Source organism: Armigeres subalbatus, unplaced genomic scaffold (assembly GCF_024139115.2).
Source record: "Armigeres subalbatus isolate Guangzhou_Male unplaced genomic scaffold, GZ_Asu_2 Contig857, whole genome shotgun sequence".
Classification (NCBI taxonomy): Eukaryota; Metazoa; Arthropoda; class Insecta; order Diptera; family Culicidae; genus Armigeres; species Armigeres subalbatus.
The window spans coordinates 1,237,917-1,250,928 of NW_026943653.1; the positions used below are offsets into that span (position 1 = coordinate 1,237,917).

The 13,012-nt window shown below is 41.5% G+C and overlaps 1 protein-coding gene across 2 annotated transcripts in view; it reads right to left on the reverse strand.

Annotated features, from left to right (window-relative positions):
• Positions 1-813: 813 nt before the first annotated feature.
• Positions 814-13,012, reverse strand: part of LOC134204744 (uncharacterized) — a 140,305-nt gene continuing 128,106 nt past the window's right edge. The window contains exons 5-12 of one of the 2 annotated variants that reach the window (XM_062679562.1): positions 3,258-5,022; positions 2,963-3,200; positions 2,663-2,791; positions 2,304-2,602; positions 2,094-2,235; positions 1,745-2,031; positions 1,594-1,685; positions 814-1,531 (exon numbers count right to left, since the gene is read on the reverse strand). In XM_062679562.1, coding sequence (XP_062535546.1) covers positions 1,050-1,531; positions 1,594-1,685; positions 1,745-2,031; positions 2,094-2,235; positions 2,304-2,602; positions 2,663-2,791; positions 2,963-3,200; positions 3,258-5,022 — 3,434 coding nt within the window. In that variant the 3' untranslated portion in view covers positions 814-1,049. Of the gene's footprint in view, positions 1,532-1,593; positions 1,686-1,744; positions 2,032-2,093; positions 2,236-2,303; positions 2,603-2,662; positions 2,792-2,962; positions 3,204-3,257; positions 5,023-13,012 lie in introns of both variants that reach the window. The other variant, XM_062679561.1, reaches the window with a different exon arrangement.

Here is a 13,012-nt window from a genome sequence, read left to right on the forward strand (position 1 = left end):
CAATCCGGCGCGTATTTAGTTTTTAATAATGAATCTAGACTACAAACAAATCGAAACAATCTCACCAAATTACTGTATATCCGGAGGACACTACTTTAGATGGAATCCTTTCGTCCAAGGCCACAATAATTTCTGAAAATCACTCTATGACCCGGCTGTTGCTAATTTGGTACTCCGTTGAATGAGTACGCTGCTGTAATACTCATGCCACAACCAGCCGGGAGAACACCAAACAGCCACTAAAAGTAATATCAACCAAACACAAATTAAAAACACGAGCATTCGCGACACAAAATCAGAATGTAAAAAACACCAACGAAGGGTTTTTCATACTGGCCTAATTTGGCTACTGATTTGTGGAATAGGCGCACCAGCAGCAAGACGATCTGGGTGAAGTCGGGAAGTGTAGATGGCGGCATAGTAGCACAATCGTGGCCTCTTGGAGGAGTGTCATGGACCTAACTTGGGGAATAGTTGAGTTCCATGAGATCGGGAACAACTTCTCACTTTAGTGTATTTCATTGATTGAAATAGTATTGAAGATTCTCAAAGAAGAATTTTCAAACAAAGGTTAACTATCAAAGTTGTTATCATTCGAAGCGGAACAATTCCGATTATTTGAATCAGCAAATTAGATTTTCTTTTATAGCAAATTGTAACTAAAGACTTGATTTTGTATACATCACTCAAAACAAAATACTTAGAATGCACCTGAGTAAAAAAAAATAAAAGTGTTCTGGAGAGGGAGCGCGTATTGCTGGTCATCATACATTTGGTTCAGTATTGGTCGCATTCCAAGTAAGATCGTTGAAATAATTTGCAATCTTTATTCAAAATTCAATCCTTTTTAGTATAATTATCTCGTTCGCATATTACTTTTTTTTTGAAGAACAACGTTAATTTTTGCGACATATTCATCCACTTTTGTTAAATATAAAATGTGACTACTTTCTAATCTCCAGGACCAAAAATCAAACATCACTTGATCTTCTGTTTAGCAAAATTATTAAATATTACTTTAGTCAACATCAAGCAGCAAAACTACGAGGTTAGGCCCTTCGATGCTTCTGGAGAGTGTTGGTTTTCGTATTGCCGGAACCCGATCCAGTTTCCCGCGATCTCCTTGGTAACGAATGAGTCTGGTGGCCTGCACCTCCGCCGCCATCGGGCGTCCGATATGAGTTGCGCGAATTATCAAACGAAGAACTTTTGTCCGAGTCCAGATCATCCTTAGATCCGGCATGGCTTCGCCGAGTCTTCTGCTTGGTTCGGCTCAACGTAGACTGGCTTGACGAGCGGTTTCTGGTCGGTCGCGGTAATGTTGAGATCGGTTTCACAACCTGCTGCTGATCGTTATGGTAGTTGATTTCGTAGCCGTCTCGAATGTGCTTTGGTTTCCATGGGGCCAACACGGATACTGATCGCGATACGGTGCGGGTCATCGGTTGCACTTTCTTGGCACTGTTCAGCGATTCCCGCGAGTATGCCATTCGGTGGGCGTTTGCAATGTGCGGATGCGGAATGTCTCCAACTACAAATAGAAATGATGAAGGATCTAGAAGGGTAATACCGTAGACATTTTGATCAACTCACCGGTAGTTGCATGCAGGAATACAACACTTCTCTGGCTCTGCTGACTAGATTCACCCTCGGTACCGGAACTGTCCTGGACGCGATCCATGTCCCTGTTAAATGACTCTTGATCAAGCAAAAATCCTAACGAATAAATATTTTATCATCTCACCTGGTCAAGCTCCCTCGCCGCTCGAAGCTACGGGCTGGCTTCTGTGGACCGGATGGAGGTTTCCTGTGCTGTTGTTCGCTGCGACTTCGACTCGATCGTTGATAGCGTTCGGATTCGACGTGATCAACACTGTTCTCTCGCGAACGACTGTAGCTCTTTCGATTGATGGTGCGATCCGGTGTATAGTCTCGGCTTATGCTTTGCTGTCGTCGGACCGGATAACTCGGCGACGGAGATCGCATTCGGTAACTTGTCGAGTTCTCGGAGATGTCGTATAAGTCTTTTCGCTAATAATAAACATATTTAATTTATGTATTTATGTTGAACACGAATGCTCAAGTGGAGTTACCTTAGGCTCATTTCTTCGATCTTCCTCATCAAGATTTTGCATAGAAGTGGAACGATATCGAGTTTCGCGGATCTTTGGCGTCGCTTCCAAATCATAAGCGCTCTGGTATCTCTTATCCACCTTCGACAGAGAAGATTTGGAACTTGTACAAGAGGAAAACTCAGAATTAGTTAACCTTTCAACCCAATTACAGTTCAACTCAATGCTTACCGACTAGGTCTGGCTGGGGCGGTGTTCGCATACTCTGTATCGGTATCACCGAAAAACCGTAAACTCTTTTGTTGTTTTGTGCCACTGGCGGATGACTTGACATCGCTTCCACCAAATTGTGATTTGGAGTCTTGCGGCTTCTTACGAGACAACCTGTCAAACGACTTGAACCAATCCGAACGGGAAGCTTTCGACGTTTCGCCGCTTTTGGAGGTACTTTTGAAAGAAAGTGAACGTTTCGTCGTTGAAGGACTAGATTTCGGAGTTGACAACCGCCGGCGGTTGGCAATGTCGGGGACCTAAATATGAAAAGCGTTTGAGATTCATAGCCAAAATTCATTTTACTGCGATGGGTTCACCTTAGAATGGTACTGCTCATCATATCGTGACCGTTCATCACTCCGGATGCTGCTCTGTCTTGAGTCCTTCTTATCCGATTCGCCCATCTTAACAAGTTTCTTTTTGGTTGAACTCATAAACTGTTTAACCTGTAATTATGACGCTATTGGCGTGAATGTTCCTAAACTTTTACCAAATGCATGCAAAGTTATAAATGATCAATAAATACTATAAATGATACTACAAAAGTTTTGTAAAACCAGATATCAATAAATCACAGGTTCTCGAAAAAACAAATCGATCATATAAACCACACTCACCTTAGCTAACCCTCCAGTTTTCTTCTCCTGCTTCATGGAAGACTTTAGCTCCTTTGGATAACTCCGTGCCGAATCCGGATAATCGTCCAACCTAGGATCGAACCGGCTGCCATCATCTATGCTTCGCTCTCGATACGAATATGTACGCTTCGGCTTCCGCAAACAGCTGTTGGTATGAGCTCTTTCATGACGCAGAAATCCCTCACAAGCATGAATATTCTGAGCCATTGAGTACTTTCTTCTAAAGGAACGAAATTTCAGAAGCATGAAAACATTAAGACTATGCAGATCTTACCCTGTTGGATATTCACTGTTCAACGAGTCCTTACGAAAATCGTTCTCAATCCCAGAATCTCCCTTGTCCATCACATGTCTCGAGTGGCTAGTTTCGCCCAGATGTCGGGTAAAGTTCTGCACCTCGGTCCGTTCAACAGACCCGTCCCGCTCGAATGTAGTCTTCGTCGTCCGTACATCTTCCACATTCTTACTCGGATATTTGAAACGCTCCACGTACTCCTCCGAGAAGGGCCGTCCATCACGATTCACTACCGTTTTGGTGACAAATGACTCCACGTACTGGTTCTTCGAGTTCCTGCGCTGTACCAAATCTTCCTGTACTGGAGGGGGTGACATAGTGTTCCTCCGAACTGGCGAAACACTTGCCATTCGGTCAACACTCCTCCGCGCACCACTACTTTGATAGTACTGATCATATCGCATTGCACTTGCATGTCTGTTCAAGTCCCTATCGGGTGAACCTAGGTCCAGTACCTCCCTCGAGCCGATTCGGTTACGAATCCGCGATTCCAGTATTTCTCGCCGTTGACTAAGCTCGTGAAATTCTGGAAAATACTCCTTGCCATCGGCTTGACCACGATAGCTCGTACTGTAGCTGTGGGCCATGTATGGAGGAGTGTATTTGACGGTCGGAGTGATGTGGTCTTCATCCGAGTTGGTGAACGAATCCGCCGCCGTGGTAGTTGTCGTTTTGAGGTAGGAGGTTGAAAAGCGTTTGTTGTAATCTATGCCCAATCCTTCGTCTTCATCGCTATTATAGGGCTTCAACTTGGTTCGCGGAAAGTTGTCCGTTTCATCAAGGGTGTACTTGGGCAATGGAGGGCTTGGGCGTTTCATGGTGAGGTACTCCTTAGTGGTCATTCTGTTGAGAAGGTCGTCGTGTGGACTAGATTTTTTGACGTCTTCGTCGCTGGTGTTCACTAGATAGTGGTTACGAACGGTGTGCTTAGCTTTGTTGTCATTATTACAGACGACTTGGGCATAGACAATTGGTTCACCCGGTCGAGTGTACGAAAAACCGTCACGAACAATTTGCGCAGGAGGTGGAGAAGTGTGTCGTTCGGAGGACAGACGCTTGACGATATTCTCCACCGTGACTCCTTTGGTCAAGTTGGGTTTATCAGGTGGCAATTGGGAGCTGTGCAGGCGTTCTTGGGACTTCGAATTCTGCCGTAAAAGCTCGATCGTTTCCATCACTGGCTTGGACGTTAGGCGGTTAGTAGAGATATTCAATTCCTGACTATCTCCGAAGCTCTTTTTCTGCTGAGCGTATGCAGTAAGCGGATCTACGGATCTGGTGTATTCCACTGGGGAAGCTTCAATTATGGGAGTTAGTGCATCATTTTTCAGCTCTTGGGTGTTACGTCTAGGAGTTCGACCTCTTACTTGTCGAGGGGCTTGGCCAACATCACTCTTACTACGACTCACGGTTATTCGGGACTTCTCTTCAGGTGGCTTTACTGGACCATCATTCCTAGCCTTGTTAAACAAACTCAAAAGACTTTTTTGAGGTTTCTTAGAGGAAGCATCGCTGGAGCTTCTGGTAAGTGTGCTCTTTGCCCGAGATTTCCTCGACGGTAGCGAATTGAACTTATTGTCCTTATTACCGTTGATGCTGTTGCTTCGGGATTGTGCTCTATCTAAGCGATCAGCTTGCGCTAATACAAATTCAGCTTCTTTTCGGAGTGCTTCCTTGGATAGGTTTTGAGGCTCTTTGCGAACGTTTGAACTGGTAGGAAAGGTTCGTGGTTCCGAACGAGATCCTGCGAATAGATAATAAGATTGTTAAATCTTGATAAAACGCATATAAACATCATAAATTAGTATTAGAGTTACATTCAACAGCCCATTCTAAGCAGGTTTAAGCGACCTAATTTACGACCCGGACTACTCCAGATTATTCTTCAAAGCCAATTTAATTTATGCTAAGCGACCCGGACCCGAAGCATCGATCCAAGTAGGCACTTGGCCGTAATTTACGAGCTACGTGTCAGTAAAACCTTCTTTGACCGTCATCATGGCAACCGCAAATCAACGCAATGCCACGAGCTGCGCTCCATCAGTGGGTTATTATTTATGCATCTACCCACAAGTACTATCCCGCGCAATAACAACAATAACAAACGTGCGATCGTTCTGTACAAAGTGAAGTAGCACTTGTTTGTTTTGCTTTTCCCTTTTACGAAAAATGCATCACCGAGGAAAGGCCCCGGTAGCCTCCAGAAGCTCTGGCGAAGGAAAGTATGGTGTTTAAGTTCAGAAAGTGTACCCTCAGTGGGAGTACATATCCCTCGAGAGAAACCGCTCTTCTATAGGGTACGCGCGCACGCAGCATAAATGGTTGGCGCATAAATCAGCGCACACCTCTCGAATGATTGCTTGTTCGCACCGCATTTACCGCGCCGCTTCTAACCGACCACGCGCATCCAGAGGCCTGCTATGCTAAACGGAACATCGTTTTGAACACCGCCAAGCGCACATAGACCGCCACGCTGTGAGTCGTCGGAACCTTCTTGATCGCGACCGGTGGGAAAATCAATTTCATGGATGACGTTAATAAATTGGATTAAAACTGGATAAATCATAGTGCGTTGATACAAAGTTGCGTGGGGAAATCGATCACTGTCCTGGTATTGCATTGTTGATAAATGAGGGGAGTGGTTCCTAAACGACCAAGCAAAGTGTTCGCTCTAACATAATGGATAGTTAGCGTAACAATGAGGGTGAATCTGAAACCATCTAGCTTCAATTTAAGCACAATTCTGCTTTTAACGCTATGCTATGGTCATTTTTTTTTAATTTTATTTTTTATTTTTTATTAATTTTTTTTGCTAGTTATCGAATACATGCATTTATCTCTTAGACTAGGTGTTCCGTGTTTTCTTAACACTATCATCCTTATTGCTAGGAGGTTTCCAATGAGAAGCTCTTGGCTTATGTGGGAAAATTATAAGCTGAGTTTTGGAAGCATTCGGGGAAATTTTCCATTTTTGCAAGTAAGTGGAGAAAATATCCAAACTTCTTTGCAATCTACTACAAAGGACACGAAAGCTTCGCCCTTTGGCTGAGAGGCCCGTGTCATCTGCAAACAAAGATTTTTGACACCCTGCTGGTAAATCAGGTAAGTCAGAAGTAAAAATATTATACAATATTGGTCCCAGTATGCTGCCTTGGGGAACACCAGCTCTTACAGGTAATTTATCAGATTTAGAATTCTGATAGTTTAGCTGCAGTGAGCGATCTGATAAATAATTTTGGATCAGTATAATAATGTACAAAGGAAAATTAAAATTCATCAATTTTTCAATCAAACCTTCATGTCCAACGCATTCTCTATATCAAGAAGAGCAACTCCAGTCGAATATCCTTCAGATCTGTTGAGCCTTAAATTCGTTACTCCTAATAACTGATGGGTGGTTGAATGCCCATGGCGAAAACCAAATTGCTCTTCAGCAAAAATAGAATTGTCATTAATATGAACCATCATTCTATTTAAAATAATCTTTTCAACCAGTTTGCTTATTGAAGAAAGCAAACTGATTGGGCGATAACAAGAAGCCTCAGCTGGATTTTTGTCCGGCTTCAAAATTGGAACAACTTTGGCGTTTTTCCATTTATCTGGAAAGTATGCCAATTAGAAACATTTGTTAAATAAATTAACCAAAAAGGATAAAGAGCGCTCAGGAAGTTTTTTGATAAGTATGTATAAAATACCATCATCACCCAGGGCTTTCAAATTTTTAAATTTTCTAGTGATAGATCTCACTTCATCCAAATTAGCTCCCAACGAAGGTTCAAAAACATTGGCTTTTAAGGTTTTTTTAGAATTTTCGATAATTTCCAAAAGGGTTTCGAACTGGGATCCAACTTCGAGACATTATTTTCAAAGTTGGTATTTCTCAGAATAGCGAAACGTTTTTTAATTTCATTTTGCAAATCTCGCCAAATAACTTTCAACGCGGGATCGCGAGTTCTTTGGTATTGCCTTCGCCTCACATTTTTAAGACGGATCAGTAGCTGAAGATCTGCGTCAATAATAATGGAGTTGAATTTCATTCAGCATTAGTTACTAATTGACCACACAGCTGACTTGAATCCGTTAAAACTAAATCGATTATAGAAAGATTTCTACTGGAAGAAAAACAAGTTGGTTCATTGGGATATTGAATAGTATAATATCCTGCAGAACAATCTCCAAATGAAATTTTAACATTGAAATTGCTTTGAGCATTATTCCATGACCGGTGTTTAGCATTGAAGTCGCCAATTATTAAAAAAAATGGATTTGTTGCGAGTTAGAATTTGAAGATCAGCTCTCAACAAATTCGTTTGCTGCCCATTGCACTGAAAAGGCAAGTAGGCAGCAATAAAAGCAAATTGTCCAAACTCCCAAGGTTTCGAAAACTTTGATTTCAAATGAAGAATGTAATTTATGTTTGATACGTCTATTAATGACAATGGCGACCCCACCACAGGTGCTGTCAAGACGATCATTTCGGCAAATACATAAAATAATTTGGATCTCTTTTCATGAAATGTCCAGGTTTCAAATATGTTTCAGTTATAATGGCAATGTGCACATTATGAACTGATAGGAAGTTGAATAATTCATCTTTCATACTCTTTAAAGATTTTTCAAAGAATTACTTGGATTCATTAAAACGAAGTATATTTGATTCCAACCTGAACAGCTTCAGTTTTGGTTTTTGCTTTGAACATTGCATCAATCATGTGATGCAATTGTTCGTTTAGAAAATCAAAGTCGGAAGCAGACATGCTACCTGAATCGTCAGAACGAACGTTGTTTTCCGTTGAAGTATGAAAATCATTCATCGTCGGTAAATTTTCAGAAATAAAATTTGGCCTGCCTCCACCGATGCTTGTATAGGTAGGCATGTTTGAAAAAATATAATTCGACAAACTGCTCGTTACCCGGTGAGAGGTAGTTGCAAAATTTATTCCATACAATTTTACGTTAAAATTTTCAAGCGCTGCAGCGCGCGCTGTCCATAAAAACTGGAGAACTTCAAGTGTAAATTTCGAAGAATCTCCAGTTGAAGTTCAAAGAATTTTATCCGAAATCATGGCGTCATTGTTGGTCAGAGCAGCAGCCATCGACGAAATCGATTCCGAGAATAATGTTATACAAAGTACAAAGCATAATCGCTTGGGCACGGCACAAAGTTTCCATCGGTAGCGGAATTTCAAGCACGTGTCGGAAAAATTTATTCGGATGATGACTGAATAAAAATCGATGGCGTCAGCATCGGTCCTAACGACGGCCGTCTTCTGCCGTTTGCTCTCGAAAATGAATTCACTGTGGAGAATGCCTCCAAAAATATATTCATATCAAAAGGTAAATCAGAGTTTTTTTTTCGTTAAAATACAAAACGTAATCGCTTGGCGACGGCAGAATGTTGCCGTCAATAAAAGAATATCAAGTACTAATAACAACAGGACCAAATTCATAATCTTCACTGACAACAGCCAAACCGATGAAAACGCTATCATAGTAAACACATTTTCAGCCGACGCACAGAAGAGTAACTAGAACAAATTCGTGGCCAAAACCCAAAATATTTTTTTTCAACATTTTTACATTGTTATATTTTTTTAAGATACTCAAGAACATTCTGCATACTGTGGCTATTTCATAAATGTCCCAGATTATTGTAAAAAAATACAATTGGGGCTTAAAAATGAGGTTTTGAATTGAACTTTTCGTGCTTTATTTGTGAAGTATCAAGCAAATTTGATTTTTACATGTCAAAAATGTTATTTTCAAGCTATTATTTGCACACAATGAGTAAATTATAGTTGTATGCCTCTATTATGCTTATCACTATAATCAAATTATAAATTTTATGTTCCAGGTGAAGGCCACTTAAGAACTACTATTCTTATCTATTTTTCGAGTTTTTCTTTTGAAGAAAAGGTTATCTATACGGCAAGATCCGGCGAAGAGGATTATGTAGGGTGTAACTTCTAGCTATGAACTAAGCAGAGCACATGAAAGCTGGTCCGCAAACGTCCGCAAATTAAAATTTGAGCTATTTGAATTAAATGTGATTTTTTATCATTTTCAAGCAAAATTTTAACATATTTCTATATGAGCTAGCACATATAATGACGCTAGTGAAAAAAGATACATTATGGTGTAAAGATAGTGTGCATATATTTTGTCATGACTAGAAATAATAAATCGTTCAAAAAGCACGTTATATTTTCTCGGAAATCTCATATTTAAACCACTTCCCATAAATTCTGCATTAAATTCAGAGAAATCAGAAACAGTCCAAATTTTGATTGAAGTCATACTTGTCACTCAAGATTTGAATACGCATTCAATCATATCCTTTAATTCTTCTAGAACATCAACCGACATGGTAAAATTGTTTTGTGATATTTGGGAGTTAAGAATTTGGGATATACAACTACGACCTTAGCTTTTCAGTTACACAAAATTTCGGTATGTATTCAACTCAACCTTTTACATCTTGGTAGATCAGCAGAAATAATAGGATAGATTTGGGATATCCTGCGTCATCCAGAAAGAGCTCGGTTTACAACCACGACACTAGTTCTATGTCGTCATTTAAAGTATATAGCATGTCCTTGTAGATCAACGGACATTGTGTGATAGATTCGGGATATTATGGTTCATACAAGCCTCAAGGATAGTTTGAATGACCCAGTATATTCCAAAACAATCTTACGATAATTGTCGAGCTTCTAGGAAATATAATGGATATAATCGAATACATATCGGAACTTTCAGTAACAAAAAAGCTTTTTAGCAGCTATAGACCACATGTCCCGAACTTAGAAACAGTTTGAATAACCCAGAACACATCTCAGAGATATCGTACGGTTTTTCCTTGCCTTCCATGACAAACACGGTTGAATGCGTTTCGAAACTTTCAAAAACGAGAAAAGCCTTTTGGCAGCTGTAGATCTTAAGTTGTAAAATTAGGGGAAGTTTCGATGGTTTAGGACGTCCAAGGAAAAAGAGTAGTTAATGGATTGTCACGGTAACTTTTAATTACGGGTTTCTTGCTACTCAGTGAAATTTACGCATTTTAAAACCAATACGTTCACGTTGTGGCAGCACAGGATTTTATAAAAAAAAATCTTAAATCTTTTGATTTTTTTTATCCGATTTTACACTGTAAGGTGGATAGATTGCAGACAAATTGCATTTCACTTATAATTTACAATTATTACTTCATCCTAGGCCACAATAGGCCTAAATAACAGCAAGAAATAGTTTTGGCCACGATTTGACTTTTTTACTCCTATGTGCGACGTCTGCAAATAAATTCATTGCAGCGTCCGACGAACTGTCGGCCGTTGCTTAGGCTGTGAACCATTAGGTTCTGCAGCATGACGTCACGAATGAATTCGGTCCTCGTCGAATGAACTTTTTTGACAGTTCAGTAGTACTTTCCACTGACTCCGACAAGGATCGAGTTCGTGATTGGTTGGCTGCCCTCGAGTCCAACGCGAAGTACTACTAATCAGTCATCAGTTTGAGGTTAGATACAGACGCTGCAGAACCTAATTCCACCGATTCGTTTAACTTTTAGTTAAAATTTGACACTTCGATGGTTATTTTCCCATCGGGGTTAAAATTTTACTCCGAAGCCGACCCATTTGAGTTTTGACAGATTGGTAGTTATTCGGAACGAAATGGATTTGGCGCCAATTTTCTCGCGAACAAAGTTTAACTATTGAACTGTCAAATCTAACCATGCTCCGGAGCAGGGTTATTTTTAACCACGGCGAAATAACCATCGAACTGTCAAATTTTAACTAAAAGTTAAACGAATCGGTGGAATGGTTCACAGCCTTAGTGATTGTATTTTGTATTGTGGTGAATATTCGTCTCGGACCAACGTTGTCTTTAACAAATCATGGCACTGAGCAACAAAACTAAATACTCACGCTCCTCTAATGTGGACGTGTACTATACACATGTGGAAGTGTCGGATTTTTGCCCTTGAAGGTAGCCTATCCAAAGTGCGCCAACTGTGGCGAAAAACGTCGGGCCACTACGAAAGGCTGTACATATAAAACGCGCGGAGTTCCTGGAAATCCGAAGGAAAGCATCAACCAAAGCCCATCCGAAGAGGGGGCATGTTCATCATTCTAGTCAACTAGAGCGCTTGCTCGCTAAAGAGCAAAACAATTGAGTTGAAGGATTTCCTTGAGGAGAAGGAAATAGACGTGGCGCTCATCACCGGAACGCACCTAAACCGGAGGTGAACGTCAACATCCCCGACTTTCGCATCGTGCGACTCGACCGACCGACCAGGTGTGGTGGTGTGGCCATCGCTCTTCGCTACAACATCGTCTGCTTCCAAGCTTCCAGCTCAGTGTCATCGAGGCCATCGGTGTCGAAATCATCACTTCTGTCTGCACAATCGCGCTCATCGCGGCGTACTGCCCAACCCAAGCCAAAGTCGGCGATGGCTCATCGGCCGCCCTTTGGAGAGACATCGTCAAGCTAACCCGGAGACAAGGTCAGTACATCATTGCCGAAGACCTGAATGCCAAGCATCAAGCCTGGGGCAACAGTCGCCTAAAGCAATCGATCGGCAGCTGCATTCCATCGAGGATGTGATGTCGTTGGCACGAGAGCAACATGTACCGACGGCTCGGCAGGTAAGCAACTCCCTAAACATCTATTGAATCGATTGCGGAATGTCACTCGCAGGCAGTTTCAGCGTGCTGGACTACCTGAGCTTAAGGCCAGAATGGTAGACGTCAAAAATAACGATTTCTCGAATAAGATCCGCACTCTCCCAGAATATGCTAAGCCATACTATATATAATAGCCCTGTTTGTCTGTCCGGTGACTAGCCAACCAGACGCAGCACGCGGGGAAATTCTCGCAAAAATTAAAATATTTGACACCTCAATTTTTTGTCACTATCAGGTGCAGAAAACAAAACCAATGACAACCTTAGACAACCAGACACAGCATATGATGAAAAAAAATCACAGACAACAGACGTTGAAAATTTTGATTTTTTTTTATGCATGAATTAATGAACCGTTTATATCGAAAAAAAAAACACTTGCCACGGGCGCTACTGCGTCCACAAATAAACTAGTTCTGGATAATAACCAAAATACTAAAATCCAAGCCTCGGCCCATTCCACCTTTGATCCCACTAGACAATAATGGCTCTAAGGGTCGCTTGATAATTCCTGCAGAGAAGGTCGACGAGATAGGTCGTACTTCGTCAGCTCACACAATCTTGGGCAGAACATCGTCAGTCCACACGAAGCAGCCGTCAACAAGCATGCTAACAACATCAATTTGATTCCCAACGACTTCTCGGCCTATATCAAATCATCGAAGAACATGAAGGCCCCAGGCTTCGACAGCATCCTGGATCCTGAGTTCAAACATATAAGTGATCCGTTCTTTGAGCACCTTTCGCTGATCTTTAATCAGTGTCTCCGGCTCAGCTACTTCCCATCGTCCTGGAAGTCAGCGAAAGTTATCCCCATCCGGAAGCCTGGGAAGGATCCTTCCTCCTATTCATCACCGGTTACTTGAATCTGCCGAAAATCTCAACATCTTGCTTAAGGATCAGTTTGGTTTCCGACGTGGTCGATCAACCGTACACCAACTGACCCGAGTTACCAACGTCATCAGACGGAACAAGTTTGTCTCTAAAACATCCGCCATGGCCTTACTCGATTTCGAGAAGGCGTTCGACAATGTTTGGCATGATGGCCTGG